The sequence below is a fragment of the Pleurodeles waltl genome, chromosome 4_2 (assembly GCF_031143425.1).
Source record: "Pleurodeles waltl isolate 20211129_DDA chromosome 4_2, aPleWal1.hap1.20221129, whole genome shotgun sequence".
In the NCBI taxonomy this organism is placed as follows: domain Eukaryota; kingdom Metazoa; phylum Chordata; class Amphibia; order Caudata; family Salamandridae; genus Pleurodeles; species Pleurodeles waltl.
The window spans coordinates 512,767,804-512,787,203 of NC_090443.1; the positions used below are offsets into that span (position 1 = coordinate 512,767,804).

The window sequence follows — 19,400 nt, forward strand, 5'->3', positions numbered from 1 at the left end:
GAAAAAAGATAACATAGCATCCTGCAGGAATATCAAAATCAGAATATCATCTACCACTTTCTTTATCGTTATTTGAAGTATGTATATGCAGGTGTAGATTTACTATTCTTCCTCCATCTTTACATACCTTGAAGATACATATTGCTAAGGAACCTTTTGCATGTGCAATGATGAATGTTGTTCCCAACTGCAAATAGATCCTAAGGGATCATATTGGGTTCCACCAGATACATTGGGAACAAACATTAAATAATATTCTCGATATTCTGTAACTCCAAGCACAATATTCTCAATATTTTCAGCTCCTGCTACCAGGCCACTAGTAATGAGGGACACTGTAATTACCTTGTGGTGACTGCAAATAGGAATAAGGCATAAATGGGGTGTTCTCATTTTCATTAACTTGGCAAATTTCAGACTTAATGAAGTTTACAAAGACTGACAATAGCACAAAGTTTTGTCCAGTGGTGACAAATTACACATGATTTGGTTTTGATGAAGACTTGCTAGCGAAAGTTGTTTTGCATGAGAATTATCTCACTAAAAGTGTTTACATGAGGGGTGTAATTTTGGTACTCCCTGTTTCTCCTTTCTTTGTTTCTGCAATTTGTAAATAAAGAAAACCTGTGCCCTTTGTGAAAGTCACAAAACTCATAGTCCTGAAACACATTTCATACAGTTTTTGGAGAAGAATCTCTGCAATTTAGTTCAACTCTAATAGCATTCTGAGCATTGAATATCTAGATTACCCAGGGTGCACCTGAAAGCTTGTTGATTAGGTTTCTCACTTTCGCCATTACTCCCCGTACTGGCACTTCAACACAGAAACAAACTAAGTAATTGTATAACTTGGCTTCTTTATGAATTATGTTATTCTACAGAAGCAGTGTGTGTGATATATGGCAGAACAGGCAGAGTATTAGTTCACATCAACTGTCTCTGGGCTTTACCACAGGGAATCACATAGGATAATGACAGATTGTAAGGATAGGCTGAGTTCTAAATTTGCAAAAATATATATCTGCTAATCTTAGCGTCCACTTCTGTTGTTAAAACCCAAAATGTATAGTTTTTCTCTGCATTGCAATGGTGTGCTCTGCATGAAGCATGGGATGTGATCACAAACATGTTGATTATTTTTTCAGATATTAATCAGCTTTCTTTGTGACACTCAGAGATCTGTGATCACCATGTCATTTGAAAGGCAGAGGCATCAAACGCAAGGACATACAATGATGTTAGAGAATATTTTATACCAGACACAAAAAAATAACATGAGCAACAAACTGTGACTTTGGAATTACTTTACTCATCACCGTAGATGGGCATCAGGGTATGTCTGTGAACAAAGTGGAAAACTCACGTAGAATGCGAACATCATAATGAATAGAGTCTTCGCCTGCTTCATTCACAGCGACACAGGTGTATCTTCCAGCATCCAAAGCCTGAGCACGGGGAATTTGAAGTACCCGTCCCCCTGTCAAGAAAATATCACCATGAGAAATCTCCATTAGCTTACATACTTTTTCAAACCGGAAGTGTAGAACCCTTAACACACAAAAGCACGCATCCTTTCATCTCTAGGCACAATTGATCCGCAAAGATGTCCTCTATTTACTGAACTCAGGAGAAGCAGATGTGTTACTTTATAATGACTTTCTAAAAAATAAAGTCAAAGCTAGATACACACCAGAAGTGTGGGGCAGTATGTCATGTTATTTTACTTATATTTGTAACTCTATTATTTGTCCTTCGTATGATCTCATAATGCTGTGAGCTCTCTGGAATGTGACATCTGCAGGAATGGGGGTTCTCTTAATTTTGTATCTAGAGATCAGTCTGTGAGACGTGCCCACCTTTGTGGCTCAATAGTATTAACATTTCCTCATATAAGAAGGGTCTGAAAATGGGTCTAAATCATACAGGCCAGTTGACATGTAGAGGAAGACTAGGTTCAACCCCAGAATATTTTAAACACCATCCAAGCATTCACTTTCTTTCACATTGTTTACAAATGCAGTACCTTAAAGTCAATGTTTCTGTACACTGCATTCTCTTCTGACATTGGCCTGGTCGAGAGACCAATGGTGGAAAAATCCAACAGACACACGCATGGAAGAAAACATCCTACTCATAAGAAAAAGAATACATACAAATGCCACCCTGCAAGTGAGGTTGAATCAAGGAGGGATCTTGAGTGATAATTATTTTCACTTTACAGAAATGACTTACATGAGGAGATGCTAACTCCTACATAGATTGTGCCTGCAATTGATGGATTTGAAGGGTTAGCATTATCGTATGGTGGCAATTCAGTTTTTTTTGATAGCCCAAACCCCAAATGACGTGCAAGCCCAATAGCAATTTTTTAAAGGGCATTTGGAGAGAATAGAGATTACCTAGAAGATTTTACTTAGAAGGGCTCGATTTACATGAAGTGAGGTACTTTCCATACCTGGGCTTAACAGTCTTGAGCAATCTGGGATGGCAAAAACATGTTGAAAGCTTAAAACATAGATCTAAGGCATCTCAAAATGTAGTTTTTCACTTCACTAAGAGCATGGTTGCAAATGTTCGACCTACATTGATAAAAGTGGTGAATGCTCGGTTGGGAGTGAAATGGTGTATGGGGCAGATATGTGGGGCACAGACAGAAGTTAAAATAACATTGGCCCATCGTAAACATTATTTCTGGAAAAAATGACTCAATTTCACCAGGGTTTTTACAGCATTATCTCTTGAATTGGATGTCAATTCTAAAGTCATTCAAAACAGGCACAAAATGTCCCCTTTAAGCTATGCTGTATAAAGACTGGAATCTATTTCTAACAACCAATTCAGCAATGCCTGGAGAGAACCTGAGGGGCTAAGAAGTTAATCCAGGTTCTCTGCAAACTCGAAATATGGAATAAAACAGTTAGGTCTGGGAATTGCCTTCCACAAATTAAGGCTGGGTCTAAAGTCAGCAACATGTTTGAAAAATGTACTAAAAAGCAATCTGCGGCACAAAGACTTATTTTGGTGGGCTAGGTATTGGAAAATTATTGCTCATCTGAATTCTGAGAATTTTTGACATTTCACTTTTTCCACATCCCTGTTTAAAGAGTTTGGGAAATTCACCAGACCGGAGGCTTTTTGCTCGCATGAGTAGTGGTACTTTGGTAACTGGGGTGATTATGAAGAAACAAAACTAGACAGAAACTGATAAGTGCATTGGTGGCTGTCATGAAGAGCTGTTACAGTTTTTTCATGTCCTGCCCTTTGTTCACTGAGAAAGGGACAGACAGTTACTCAGCACACAGCCAGAGATGGCCAGTTCCCTAGTACAGAGATGCTGTTATTTCTAAGGTGTGGCCTCTCTGATTCAACTATCAGAGCAACAGCCAAGTAATTGGTAGAGACATGGACAGAGAGAGAGAGACCTATGCTCTGAGTAAGATGACAGATGAGGACTGTAAATATTGTGGGTCATCTGTAAGGATGATGTCCGGCTCAGAGGCTTTACTCAATGGAGAAATGAGAAAATATATATACTTTTATACCAAACATTATTTAACTTTATACAGTTTTGTACTGAGCATTGTATTCCTCGACTGAACAGCTAAAGCCAACAGCTTTACTAAAACTAAAACTGACCAGAAAAAGTGCCTGGAATGTGAATTTCCACATATCATTTGAATTTTATAGAGCCAAGTGTCTGGTTTACAACATTTATGCTTAAATTTCCTTCCTCAATGACCCCACATCATCTGTATCAGCCTGAGGGCACTTTATTCCCACCCAGAGGTTTCCAGAGGCTGAATCCTTTTGCCTTACTTTATTACTTTCTTGACCAGCAGTCCTTTCTCCTAGTACATCTGTCATTGACTTTGGGACCGACCGTCAGGCCCTTTACATCTCTGAACAATACCAGCTCCTACTAGACGATACCAGTGCCAAAGAGACAGCAGATGCCCTATACCTACTAATTAGCACCTGCTCCCATTAAGCTGACCATTCTTCTTCTAGACAACACCTACCACCTCTAAACAAGATGTTTCCTATGAGACAATACATGCTACAAAGAAACAACACCTGCCATAAAGAGACAACACCTGCTCCTTCTAGGCAACATGTGTGTATGTTTGAAAGAACACCTGTTCCAAATAGATGCCTCGTCTTACTAGACAAAACATTTTGAAACTAGAAAAAAACTGTTCATAATAGACAACGCTCATCACAAAGAGACAAAACTGTCTCCTATTAGACAAACTGCTCCATTTTCTGCTTCCACTAAGCAAAATCTGATACACAACACATACTTCTATCATTATTAGACATTACCTGCTCCCATTAGACAACATCTGCTTCCACTAGACAATACTGACTTGATATAGACAACACTTTCTCCCACTAAAAAGCATCCTAATTAACTATGTCAGTCTTCCTATAATTGAACCACATGACCTTCAACTAGAATGGACTACTTGCAGTTGGATCACATCATACCTTACTAATCCACACAAATGCCTATAGAAGCTACCTTAACCTAGGACACAGTAGCATGGTCTATGATAGACCACAATTCAACCCTCAGGACCACAGTCCATTGTGCTAGAGCATACCACCTGCAAAAATTTTGCACCGCATCACATTAGGTAAGATATTTCATCCATGCATCATTCAACCCACCCAAATTCCTTCTCACTAGACTGCGAGGACCAATTCTAGAAATTACCTCTCACTAGACTGCTCTGACCCATTCTAGATCACACTCTCTCCCTCTAGGTTACATTCCTTCTATGCTGCATGTTCTCACTCTAGAACAATCCTTCTTCTACAAGATCGTGCTTCGTCCTTCTAGTCAACACGCTCTCCTATTATATGCATCATCTACCATAGGACTAAGCATTCCCCATCTAGAAATGCCTTCTCCCATGTAACCAAACACACAAAAGGTGATCGGGGAAATGCTTGCAATCAGTCTAACTACTGGCAATCACTTAGAGTAGTATTCCAGCTCATCATTCTTTTACTTACTATTTCACCTCAGAATAGACCCCAACCATATGCAAATCAGTCTTGGTCCATCTCAAGTCGTAATAGTCCAACCCAAACTGCCAAACCATTCCTCTCTGAACCAGAACACAAGACACCCAAGACTGGTTTTGGCCTTCTCAGTCAGGTGCAGCTTGGTTCCAGTGGCACCGAGAGCAAGAGACCCACGTCTAGGCATGATGCTTCATCAAACACAAAAGGTAATGAGAGAAATGCTTGCAAAAGTCGATGTACTGGAATGCGGCCCGAATGATTAGCAGTGGCTGAGATTAATTTAAGCATTCCATCCTTCCCCGTGTTGTTGCTGTGGTTCCCCCCCATTTAGCCATGCTTCTCCTGCTAGACCACACCTGCTGCTCTTAACCATACCCTTATCACATGAAAAACCCTCCTTCTATTAGACCACATCTCCTATAAAATCATTCTTTCCACCTCAATCAACCATAATTTCTCCTGAAAAACCACACCTTCACTCACTACCTCTCATCTCCACCTACTAGATGACAAACAAAAACTGATAGCTCATATGTCTTCCCACCACAACACTACATAAGCCCCTAGGAGTCCCCAATTCCTTCCACCTCCGAGATAAGCAGTCTTTTAAGACATTTTTTCAAAACATGGATCATGCGTACATGGAATGGGATGTTGACACAAGCAGACTTATTGATAATATAAAATTGAGCCAAAAAAGAGGTAGTGACATGAATAAACCCATATACTTCAAGGGGGATAGGAAACAAGTAGCGGTGGCATGGGTTTATGAGTTAAATGTAGGCATAAAGGCAGTAGGTATGGAGAATACTGCATGTAGTAAAATGTGTATGTACATTACTATGTACATGACATATACTAAATCTAAATGCAGTGTTGTCAGGCTCAATGGGCCTGATTCACAAAGGTAAACTTAGGCCAGAAGTCTAACTTGGACCTAACGTCTAACTTATCTGCATTCACAAAGGTAAGTTACTACCAGTAAAATTACTTTGTGAATACCGAAAAGTAGTAAAGTTGGACGTTTGGTCTAAGGGCCTGATTCACAAAGATAAACTTAGACTTGAAGTCTAACTTTAGGCCTGAAGTGTAAGTTTAGACCTGAAGTTTAACTTTACACCTGAAGTCAAAGTTTAGACTCAAAGTCTAAGTTCAGTCCTAAAGTCTAACTTTAGACTTCAGGTGTAAAGTTAGACTTCAGGTGTAAAGGTAGACTACAAGTGTAAACTGAGGGCACAATTCACAAAGGTAAAGTTAGACCAATAGTCTAACTTTACTACTTTTAGTTATTCACAAAGAAATTACTAGTAGTAATATTACCAGTAGTACCAAACTTACCTTTAAGAATACCAAAAAGTAACAAAGTTAGACTTTTGGGGGGTCATTCTAACCCTGGCGGTCGACGACCGCCAGGGCTAAAATGACGGGAGCACCGCCAACAGGCTGGCGGTGCTCCCATGGGCATTCTGACCGTCAGAAACGGGAAACCGGCGGTGTCCCGCCGGTTTCCCGCTGCCCTAGGGAATCCTCCACGGCGGCGCTGCAAGCAGCGCCGGCATGGGGATTCCGACCCCCTTACCGCCATCCTGTTCCTGGCGGTTTTCACCGCCAGGAACAGGATGGCTGTAACGGGTGTCGTGGGGGCCCTGGGGGCCCCTGCAGTGCCCATGCCAATGGCATGGGCACTGCAGGGGCCCCCTAACAGGGCCCCACTAAGATTTTCAGTGTCTGCATAGCAGACACTGAAAATCGCGACGGGTGCAACTGCACCCGTCGCACCCTTCCCACTCCGCCGGCTCCATTCGGAGCCGGCATCCTCGTGGGAAGGGGTTTCCCGCTGGGCGGGCGGGCGGCCTTCTGGCGGTCGCCCGCCCGCCCAGCGGGAAACTCCGAATAACCGCGGCGGTCTTTTGACCGCACAGCGGTATTCTGACGGTTCCCGCTTGGCGGGCGGCTCCTGCTGCCCGCCAAGCTCAGAATGACCCCCTTGGTCTAACTTTACCTTTATGAATCAGCCCCTTCTTGTTTATGTTCAGAAGAAACATTAACAACTTGAAACAACACAGGCAAATAGTGGTTAATACAATGCATGATCTAAACAGAAAAAAGTGACTTCTGTCTTGATCCACTCACCAGGTAGTATGAGCACTTTGTCACTGGAGGTGAGAGGATAGCCATCCTTGTACCAGGTCAGTGTAGGAGGGGGCACTGCATTGGACTCACAAAACAACGAAAGGGGGTTATTGATGATGACATCTCTGCTGCTCCCACTGTCCGGAAAGTCCCTGGTGTCCCAGAGGCCAGATGCTTTCTGGAAGCTTGGAGGAACTATGTGTAGAGGGAAACAGGATCAAGCATAAATCTGTGACATTCATTATTAAAATGTTCACATATGAGGTACACAAAGAAACGTCATTTAATTAATTACACAGGGATACATAATAGCATGAGGCACGGCGCATGATCAGCAGGTCCAAAATAAGGTACACTGAGAATGATGTCACATTCAACTGCCACTGATCTCTCATTCATACATGTGTTAATTCACCTATTCATCCATAATGTATCCATCTCACAATTATGTATAAATGGGGGAAGGGGCAAAGCAATACCTCTATGGTCAGTCCTGGAAGAGAAGACACATGAGGCTGGGATTAATAAAGCATGTTCTAGGAAGAGGGGTGGCTCTGGGCTGCATGTACTAGAGGGAGCAGAGTGGGAAATAATTTGTAGGTGATGTGGGCTGTATCAATGTATAACACAAGGGGGATCAAGCCAGTCACAACTGCATGTTGTGGTCTTGGGTATACTGAAGGCACAGAAAAAAGGAAACATCATTACAAGGTTCCTGAGTTTAATGCTGTTTAAGCATACATCATTAGTCATTCCAACACCTCAGGAGTTACCAAACTTATTGAGATAAATTACTGTACTGCATGCAGCATGTTTCAGTCCTTTGTACCTGGATCTAGGAATAATCATTATTATCTATTAAGACATCACCATCTCAACAGTAGACCATGCAGTAGGAAATCTGGGAACAAAGGTTAAGGGACTGAATTGATATTTTTTGCAACTACCATCTACAGAGTCGTTGTCCATCAGCTTAACACTCATTTCTCAAAAGATATTTTGCTGTAGAAATTGTAACCAGAATGCGTTTGTCTTCTCAGTTTCTTGGGATTTTTGTCTTTTACTTAATATTTTGTTTGACACTTTGGGAATATGCATAAAGAGACAGCTAGGGATACATATATAACAATGTAAGGACATTTAAGCCATGAAACACACCATGCAAGAAAGAGCCAGGTGCTGGCAATGCCATTAGTCCTGGCTTTTAAATGAAAGTGCCTCCTCTGGCAATGATGGGTTTAGGCATTCAATATATCATCATACTTGTCCTCTGTCACTCATCTTAGCACTCATGTGTTCACTTATCAACACAATGACTCATTTTTGTATTACTCCACTTCAACAGCCACAATAAACTCACACACAGTCTCAACAACATATGCAAAGTAAATAAAAAAACATGGCAAGTATATGCATGCAAAGACAAATAAAATCAAACGTAGCTGCATGTGGTTGTCGTGCAATGATATTTCATATGGTGCTTCATTGTTTTGAAGTTCCAGTATGGCTGCCTTGTTAAGACTAATGTGGTGACCATCTTGGAATGGTAAAACACTGAAACTATGGACAATATAGTTGCATAACAGTGGCCTGGTGTAGAGGTGTACTGCTGATGCAATGCTAAAAGCAGCCTGTCAGGAGTCCCTGAGGAGCTGAAATATGCTTAAAAAAAAGATGACAAGGCAAGAACTGAGAGATAAAATGAAAATATGAACTGGCCTGCCAGTGCTGGTGGTGAAGCTTACTCATTTTCAGGTGGATGTGCAGTTCCCTATTGTCCAGTGAGTGACAGCATTTGTTCTGCTCTTTATTTCTATACTTCATTACTATACTTCTCCTCTTTATTTCTGTACTTCATTATTATCCTTACTTGCTATACTATGTGACCCTATCCTATATGTATTTTACTTACTATGGATATGTATCTATAAGCTGTATTTATTATGTATTTTTAATATTTTGTATTTAAAGATTCTGACAGACATGTAAGCCTGTGAGCTATTCCAAAGAGATTCTAGCAAGATTTATTAAAGTGCAAGTGTGACAAAACACAAGTCTGCAACCTTAACACAGTAAGGTTACAGTACACAGTTAATGGCTTATTTGCTTTAACCTATGTGTTTTTTAATACATACAAAAGGCCCAAAGCCTTTGCTGTAACTTTTATAAACAAGCATTGGCAAAGCCAATAGGTCTCGCCTATTCAAGAGATGTTGGCTTTGGCAATGCGTTTCTCATGTGTTGTACATCAGTGTGGCTGCTGTGCAGCATGGCTAAAAGTTAGTGGTGTGGCGTGTCAGAGTAGAGTGTTGTAGAGTGGAGTAGTGGGGGTAGAGTGTTGTAGAGTTGAGTGGAGGAACAGAGTTCAATGTTTCAGTGGCAGAGAGTGTTGTGGCGTGGAGTGGCATTGGGTGGAGTGGGTTGGAGCAGACTGAGGTAATGGGGTGAATTGGAGTACAGAGGGGTGGACTGAATAGAGTGAAATGGATTGGAGGGGAAGGAATGGAGTGGTGTGGATTGGAGTAGGGTGATTAGATTGGATTGGGGTGGGTGGATTGATGGGACTACGATGGGATGGATTGGGGTGGTTTTGAGTGGGGTCAATTGGAGTGCAGTGGATTAGAATGGATTGGAGTGAGGTGGACTGGAGTGGACTGAAGTGAGGTGGACAGGATTTATTGGATTGGAGTGAGGTAGATTCGACTGGAGTGGTGTGGAGTGGAGTGGATTGAACTGGATGGGAGTGGATGGATTGGAGTGGGTTGGATTGGAATAGGGTGGGTGGACTGGATTGGGGCAGAGTAAGGTGGGGTAGACTAGAATGGGGTGGGATTAGACTACAGTGGTGTGGGTGATTTGATTGGGGTGGATTGGAAAGAAGTGGGGTGGACTGGAGTAGGGCTTACTGGATTGAACTGGGTGGGATGGAGAGGGGTGGATTGGATTGGAGTGGGGTGGATTAGATTGTAGTGGGTTGGATTAGAGAGGGGGGGGTGGAATGGAGTGGAGTGAATTGATTGGACTGGAGTGGATTGGGCTGGAGTGTACTTGAGTAGGGTGGAAATGAGTGAGGTTGAATGGGAATGGAGTGGAATTGATTGAGTGGAGTTGACTGGTTTGGGGTGGATTAGACTGGATGGATTGGATTGGGGTGGGTGGTTTGGATTGAGGTGGTTTGGATTGGGGTGGGGTAGATTGGAGTGGGGTGGATTGGAGTGGGGCAGATAGTTTTGGATTGGCGAGGGGCATATTTCTTTTGGATTGGAGTGGAGCAAATTGTTTTGGATTAGAGTGGGGTAGATGGTTTGGAACTGAGCTGGGCAGACTGTTTTGGAATTGAGTGAAGCAGATTGTTTCAGATTGGAGTGAAGCAGATTGTTTTGCATTGGAGCGGGGCAGATTGTTTTGGATTGGAGCGGGGCAGATTGTTTTGGATTGTAGTAAGGCAGATTGGAGTGGGGTAGATTGTTTTGCTTTGGAGGAGGCAGACTGGAGTGGGGCAGATTATTATGGATTGCAGTGGGGATGATTGTTTTGTATTGGAGTGGGGCAGATTCCTTGGACTGGAGTGGGCAGATTGCATTGGACTGGAGTGGGGCAGATTGTTTTGGATTGGAGTGGGGAAGGTTGGAGGGGGCAGATTGTTTTGGATTGTACTAGGACAGAATGTAGTGGGGCAGATTGGTTTGTATTGTAGGGGGACAGATTGGTTTGGACTTTAGCGGGGCAGATTTGTTTGGATTGTAGTGGGACAGACTGGTGTGGGGCAGATTGTTTTGGATTGGAGTGTGGCAGACTCTTTTGGAATGAAGTGGGGCAGACTGTTTTGGATTGGAGTAGGGGTGATTAGTTTGGATTGGACTTGGACAGATTGGAGTGGGGCTGATTGTTTTGGGTTGTAGTGGGGCAGATTGTTTTGGATTGGAGTGGGGCAGGTTGCTTTGAATTGAAGTGGGTCAGATTGGAGTGGGGCAGGTCCAAGTGGGGCAGATTGCATTGGGGCAGATCAGAATGGGGACGATTGGAAGCGGCAGATTGTTTTGGATTCTACTGGGACAGATTGTAGTGGGGCAGATTGCTTTAGATTGTAGTGGGGCAGACTGGTTTGGATTGTAGAGGGGCAGATATTTTGGACTGTAGTGGGGCAGACTGCAGGAGGGCGATTGTTTTTTGGATTGCAGTGGGGCAGGCTGTTTTGGAATGCAGTAGGGCAGACTGGTTTGGATTGGAGTTGGACAGATTGGAGTGGGGCAGATTGTTTTGGGTTGGAGTGGGGCAGATTGTTTTGGATAGGAGTGGGGCAGATTGTTTTGAAGTGAAGTGGGTCAGATTGGAATGGGGCAGATCGAAGTGGGGAAGATCAGAGTGGGGAAGATTGGAGGGAGCAGATTGTTATGGATTGTTCTGGGACATATTGGAGTGGGGCAGATTGGTTTAGATTGTACTGAGGCAGATTGGTTTAGGTTGTAGAGGGGCAGATTTTTTGGATGGTAGTGGGGCAGAATGGATGAGGGCAGATTGTTTGGTATTGGAGTGGGGCAGACTGTTTTAGAAAGAAGTTGGGCAGTCTGTTTTGGATTGCAGCAGGTGAGATTGGTTTGGATAGGAGTTGGACAGATTGGAGTGGGGCGAACTATTTTGGTTTCGAGTGGAGCAGATTGTTTTGGACTGGAGTGGGGCAGATTGTTTTGAATTGAAGTGGGTGAGATCAGAGTGTGGCAGATCGTATTGGAGCAGATTGAAGTGGGGCAAATCTGAGTGGGGAAGATTGGAGGGGACAGATTGTTTTGGATTGTACTGGGACAGATTGGATTAGGACAGATGGCTTTGGATTGGAGTGGGGAAGATTGTTTTGGGTTTGAGTGGGGCAGATTGTTTTGGATTGGAGTGGGGCAGATTGTTTTGAATTGAAGTGGGTCAGATTGTTTTGAATTGAAGTTGGTCCGATCGAAGTGGGACAGATCGGAGTGGGAAGATTGGAGTGGGAAGATTGGAGTGGGGCAGATTGTTTTGGATTGTACTGGGACAGACAGGAGGGGGGCAGATTGGTTTGTATTGTAGTGGGGCAGATTGGTTTGGATTGTAGTGGGGCAGATTATTTTGGTTGTAGTGGGGCAGACTGGAGGAGGGCAGATTGTTTTGGATTAGAGTGGGGCAGACTGTTTTGGAACGAAGTGGGGCAGACTGTTTTGGACTGGAGTAGGGGAGATTGGTTTGGATTAGAGTTAGACAGAATGGAGTGGGGCAGATTGTTTTGGGTTGGAGTGGGGCAGATTATTTTGAATTGAAGTGGGTCAGATCGAAGTGGGTCAGATCAGAGTGGGAAGATTGTAGTGGGGCAGATTGTTTTGGACTGTACTGGGACAGACTGGAGTGGGGCAGATTGCTTTGGATTGTGGTGGGACAGATTTTGTGGATTGTAGTGGGGCAAACTGGAGTTGGGCAGATTGTTTTGGATTGGAGTGGGGCAGACTGTTTTGGAATGAAGTGGGGCAGACTGTTTTGGATTGAAGTAGGGGAGATTGGTTTAGATTCGAGTTAGACAGAATGGAGTGGGGCAGATTGTTTTGGGTTGGAGTGGGGCAGATTGTTTTAGATTGTAGTGGGGCAGATTGGAGTGGGGTAGATTGTTTTCAACCGAAGTGGGTTAGATTGGAGTGGGGCAGACTGAAGTGGGGAAGATTGGGGTGGGGCAGATTGGAGTGGGGTGAATTGTAGTGGGGCAGATGGAGTGGGGCAGATTGTTTCAGACTGGAGTGGTGCTGAATGTTCTGGATTGGAGTGGGGCAGGATGGAGTAGAGCAGATTGTTTTGAATTGAAGTGGGTCAGATCAGAGTGGGTCAGATCGGAGTGGGTCAGATCAGAGTGGGTCAGATCAGAGTGGGTCAGATCAGAGTGGGTCAGATCAGAGTGGGTCAGATCAGAGTGGGGCAGATCAGAGTGGGGCAGATCAGAGTGGGGCAGATCAGAGTGGGGCAGATCAGAGTGGGGCAGATCAGAGTGGGGCAGATCAGAGTGGGGCAGATCAGAGTGGGGCAGATCAGAGTGGGGCAGATCAGAGTGGGGGATTGGAGTGGGATGGATTGGAGTGAATCGGGGTGACGTAGACTGGATTGGAGTGGGGTGAATTGGATTGGAGTAGGATGAATTGGAGTGGGGCAGATGGATTGGGGCTGATTGTTTTGGATTGGAGCAGGGCAGATTGTTTTGGATTGGGGGGGAGATTGTTTTGGATTTGTGTTTTGAAGTGGGGCAAATTGGATTGAAGTGGGCAGTTTAGAGTGGGGTGGGCTGGGAAGATTAGAGTGTGGTGGATGCGGATTGAGTGAGGTGGGTTTGATTGGAGAGTGGTGGATTGGACTAGAGTGAGGCTGACTGGAGTGGGGCAGATTGTTTTGGAATAGGGCAGATTGTTTTGGATTGGAATGGGGCAGATTGTTTTGGATTGGAGAGGGGCACATTTTGGTTTGGAGTGGGGTAGATTGTTTTGTATTGGAGTGGGGCAACTTGTTTTGGATTGGAGTGGGATATGTTGGAGTGAGGCAGATAGTTTTGGATTGGAGCAGGGCAGATTTTTATGGATTGGAGTGGGACAGATTGTTTTGGATTGGGGTGTAGGCAGACATTTGTGGATTGAGAAGGGCAGATTGTTTTGGATTACTGTACTGGAGTGGGGCAGATTTTTTATAGATTCGAGTGGGGCTGATTTATTTGGAATGGAGTGGGGCAGATTGGATTGAGGTAGGTTTGGAGGATTGGAGTGTGCTGGATTGGAGTGGACTGGGGTGAGTGATTTGGATTGGAGTTGGCCAGACTGCATTGGAATGGGTGGATTGGGGCACATAGCATGATTATGTGTTAAAGCATAATTCAAAAAATTATACATAAGAAAGAAACAATGTTGCTTTGTAATTTTTAGAACAAGATAATCACCTTTTGAGAACAGTGCCCACGTGTAAAACCAAAACAAAACATGAATGCAAAGTAAGAAAAGAATACTTGGCAAAATAAAACATGAACTAAACTATAGAAAATACAACTCTGCAATTATTTTTGTCTTGCTAAACACATTTTTTGTGAGTCATGCACCTTCTGTTTGCAGGGCACTAGATGTCAAAAAGAACAAAACAGTACCTCAATCATGTCAGACGCGGCGGACGGCCACTGATTAAGCTGAATCAATCAATGCTTGATCCCTGCTCTACGGACAGGAACAGAAATAAATATATGCCAGCCGCGACTAATTAAGAGGCTGTAAAGAAGAGTGCCAAGCAATCCAACAAATTCTAAACAATGGGTGGGCCTCAAGTCCTTTTCTTAATACAACATTATCCCGCAAGCGATATGCATGACCTAGCGAATGCTAAAGCAAGCTCTACCCTACAAAGGAAACAGATCAGAACTGTGGCATCTAGCATAACTTTTCCCAATGAAATAATTAGGCCTTTTTCAGGAGCGTGTCATCATAAATAATTTAGACCTATTGTATTGAGCATAAGCTTTCCCACAAGGCAACTATCAGGTCAAAACCATATAAAATTCATTTAAAAGGGCCTAATAAGGATTATCACATTGCAAACCTAATTCCATGGTTGGTTTAGCATGTCACCACCACAAAAACCCTTGCCTACAATAGTAATCTATGACATTCCTTTTAACACAATATCTGACAATAGGCTTTGACCATGGTGTAATAGCAATCAACAACTAAAAGCCTATTGACTTTAACACATGCTTTTCAAAGTAGATAAGTCAGGCCTTTCACATAACGTTTCATAATAAGGAGATCAAACCTATGATGAACCAATAAGGCTTGTCTTCACAATAGACTTGACTCCATAAGCAAGAGTGGCCTATTGAAGTGCACATATGCCAGCAACCATCATCCACACAGTAATAAAATTACAAGAATGCACAAAATTACTGTTGGCAAAACAATATACAACCATCACCTAAGGGCCTGAAAAGGATTATCACAATAAACATATTCATGACTTGTCAAAAGGGAATGATGAATACCAAAGCCCTTGCCCAATATGGTAATCTGTGAGATTTCATGTAACAAAATACCTGTCTACAGCCTTATGGCAGTGTGATAACAATTCACCCTCAAAGGCATATTGGCATAAACAAATGTTTTTCATAGGCCAAGCCTGATTACTTTGTTGTAACGTTTCAAAATGGCTTCAGAAGTAACTTTTACCAGTGAACTGATCCGGGCTTACCCTTTATCATTGGCATGTCACCATAACTAAATTAGGCTGGCTATATCAAGTGTAAGCGTTCTAACAAGGCAAGAAATTAGGCATATAGTAACAAAATAAGCAAATGTAAACATTGTAGTCGGCAAAACAAAATGCTAGGTCTCCTAAGAAGGCCTAACAAGGATTATCAAAGTCTTTTGTCTCCACAGTTTGTCAGTGGGGTAAAATCCTTCCCTACTACAGTTAACTGTGAGATTACATGTAACAAAATACCTCTCTGTAGGTCTTAATAGACGAATAACAATCCACCCTTGAATGGCTGTTGGTTTCAACATATCGTTTTCACAACAAATAAGTCAGTTCCACCAAAGTTATCATAAATCTTCATAATAAACAAATCTAATGTATAAAGTTGGTCATTGGCTTGCAAGGCTAATCAACAAAGCACTGTTGTTTTGATCATAAGCTTTGACACATGACAAACAGCTAAGAACAAATATCCTAATTATCTAGGAGTTGTTTAAAAGAATTGAGGTGGCAGTTTTCTGAAGATAATGGGCAAGCTCCATCCATCACAGTGGCATGTGTATGACCGAAAGGTCAAAGACAATAGCTTTAATTGATAAAGAGTCTGGCTGAAGCAGCTGGATAAACACATGATCAGAGCAAGTTGGATAGCAAGCACACTTTCTGTGGAAGCACTCAACGTTTGATATATCAAAAGCTGTACTCAGATGAACCGACATATCAGAGTAGCCACAGTCACACTATGCACTACTCCTGGAAGTTATTTTTTTGATCATATAAGGTCTTGTTACAGTTGCTCTGTCTAGCCAGATCTAACAGAAAAACAGTTCAGAAGAATAAAGCTCTTCATTTGTTTAAAGTCAGTTTTACAATGTAAGTCCACTAGTTCATTCGCCACGTGCTTGATACATAGATTTCAGAAAAGGAGTGCATCCTTTTTTGTCACATTAACTGATAGACAGAGAGCCAAACCCATATTTCAATACTGTCCTTTCTATTTCAATCAGGGCATTTTTGTTAGGCAGTAACTGGAGTAATTTCACTAAAATCATAGCCTTTCATTCAACTGAAATAAAAACAGTGACCCTAAGGGTGGAATAATTATAGGAATCTCAGACAGGCAAAACATGTGAAATTTGACCTGTCTTTCAACCCCACAAGTAGAGAAAAATTATACTACAAAACCATCCTAATCTGTTTTGCAGGCAACCCAGAACAAGTGATTCATTTCAGGCATTTCATGTGAGTCTCCCTAGTCATCAAAACATGGCCCAGGGATACTCACGTGATCATCACAAACTGCAAACTGTCTCACTGCCCAAAACCAGACAGTCCTCTTTGGCTATCTAATGTCCTTTTCTCTTTGATGGCAGAAAACAAAGAACCAAAATATCTTGGAGAAAATATTGTTCATAAAAAATATTGCAGCAAAAATATTGATCTCCAAAATATTATGAAGGGAAATATAAATAGTGATTTAACTCCAAAATTATATACACTGACATGTATATGGAAAATGTCACTTACCCAGTGTACATCTTTTCATGGCATGTTCCGATGCAGATTCACATGCTGTGCATTATTCCTGCCTTCTAGTGTTGGGCTCGGAGTATTACTAGTTGTTTTTCTTCGAAGAAGTGTTTCCGAGTCACGAGATCGAGTGACTCCTCCTCTTCGGTTCCATTGCGCATGGGCATCGACTCCATTGTTAGATTGTTTTCCCGCAGAGGGAAAGGAAGGAATGAAAGAGTATATAGGTAAAAGATGAGAGCTGTCCATGCTAATGCAAATATATATATACATATGTACAAATGTTTGTAACTTAAATGGCTACAGGCTCCCAGGGAGGTGGGAGGGTGCATGTGAATCTGCAACGGAACATGCCACGAACAGATGTACACTGGGTAAGTGACATTTTCCGTTCGATGGCATGTGTAGCTGCAGATACACATGCTGTGCATAGACTACAAAGCAGTTTGTCTTCCCATAAAAATAGCGGTGGTTAGCCTGTAGGAGTTGAAGTTGTTTGAAATAATGTTCTGAGTACTGCTTGGCTTACTGTGGCTTGTTGTCGTGATAAAATGTCTACACAGTAGTGTTTAGTGAATGTATGTGGTGTTGACCAAGTGGCTGCTTTACAAATTTCAGCCATTGGTATATTCCCTAAGAAAGCCATTGTAGCACCCTCTTTCTTTGTAGAATGTGCTTTAGGAGTAACTAAGAGTTGTCTTTTGGCTTTAATGTAGCATGTTTCGATGCAATCCATCTTGCTAAACCTTGTTTTGATATGGGATTGTTTTTGGAAGGCTACAAAGAGTTGTTTAGTCTTTCTAAATGGTTTAGTTCTGTCTATGCGGTACATTAAAGCACTTTTGGTGTCTAATGTATGTAAAGCTCTTTCTGCCACAGAATCTGGCTGTGGGAAGAAGACTGGCAGTTCTACTGTTTGATTTAAATGAAATGGTGAAATAACCTTTGGAAGAAATTTTGGGTTTGTTCTTAGTACCACTTTATGCTTGTTTACTTGGAAGAACGGTTCTTCAACAGTAAAGGCTTGGATTTCACTTACTCTTCTTAAAGAAGTAATTGCCACTAGGAAGGTAACTTTCCATGTTAAGAATTGCATTTGGCAGGAGTGCAGGGGCTCAAATGGTGGTCCCATAAGCCGCGTAAGCACTATATTTCAATTCCAAGAAGGGACTGGTGGTCTACTGGGTGGAATGATACGTTTCAAACCTTCCATGAAAGCTTTAATGACAGGAACTCTAAATAAGGAGCTGTGCTGTATATTTTGTAAATACGCTGAAATTGCAGCAAGATTAATTTTTATTGAAGAGAATGCTAAATGCGATTTTTACAAATGAAGTAAATAGCACACAATGTCTTGTATTGATGCTATAAGAGGGTCAATATGTTTAGATTGACAGTAATATACACATTTTTTCCATTTGTTTGCATAGCACTGTCTGGTAGTGGGTTTTCTTGCTTGTTTAATAACTTCCATAAATTCTAAAGGAGTTGTAAATATCCAAACTCTATGACTTCAGGAGCCAAATTGCTAGATTGAGTGATTTGGGATTTGGGTGCCTGATTTGCCCTTTGTTTTGTGTCAACAGATCTGGTCTGGTTGGGAGTTCGGAGTGTGGTACTACTGACAGGTCTAATAATGTTGTGTAACGCGGTTGACGTGCCCATGTTGGTGCTATGAGTATCATGTTGAGTGAAGTTTGTTGCAACTTGTTGACTAGAAATGGAAGGAGTGGGAGAGGGGGAAACGTGTAAGCAAATCTCCCTGACCAATTGATCCATAGAGCATTGCCCTTGGATAGGGGATGTGGGTGTCTGGAAGCAAAGTTTTGGCATTTTGTGTTTTCGCTTGTGGCAAACAGATCTATGTTTGGTGTTCCCCACTGTTGAAAGTATTTTTGAAGTACTTGAGGATGAATCCCCCATTTGTGTGTTTGTTGGTGATTTCTGTTGAGGATATCCGCTAATTGATTGCCTATCCTTGGAATGTATTGTGCTAACAGGTGAATTTGGTTGTGGATTGCCCATTTCCAAGTTTTCTGGGCTAGAAGGGAGAGTTGGGATGAATGTGCCCCTCCCTGTTTGTTTAGGTAATACATGGTTGTCATGTTGTCTGTTTTGATAAGGACATTCTTCTGTGTGAGAAGAGGTTGAAAAGCTTTGAGTGCTAGGAAGACAGCCAACAACTCCAAGTGGTTTATATGTAGTTGCCTGTGTTTGGCATCCCATTGCCCTTGAATGTTGTGATTGTTTAGGGGAGCTCCCCAACCAATCATTAATGCATCTGTTGTAATTATGGTCTGAGGCACAGGGTCTTGAAATGGCCGCCCTTTGCTTCGATTTGTGGAAATCCATCACTGAAAGGACATCAGCATTTTGCAGTCTTTCAACACTAGATCTTGAAGTTGACCGTGTGCTTATGACCATTGTTGTGCAAGGCACTGTTGTAAGGGCCGCATGTTTAGTCTTGCGTGTGG

The 19,400-nt window shown here is 42.3% G+C and overlaps 1 protein-coding gene across 1 annotated transcript in view; it reads right to left on the reverse strand.

The window, feature by feature from the left end:
• The window catches only part of HMCN1 (hemicentin 1), a 1,093,576-nt gene that overhangs the window by 332,418 nt on the left and 741,758 nt on the right, over positions 1–19,400 (reverse strand). The window contains exons 54-55 of the mRNA XM_069232006.1: positions 7,165–7,359; positions 1,364–1,477 (exon numbers count right to left, since the gene is read on the reverse strand). Of these exons, the coding sequence (XP_069088107.1) occupies positions 1,364–1,477; positions 7,165–7,359 (309 nt within the window). The remainder of the gene's footprint in view (positions 1–1,363; positions 1,478–7,164; positions 7,360–19,400) is intronic.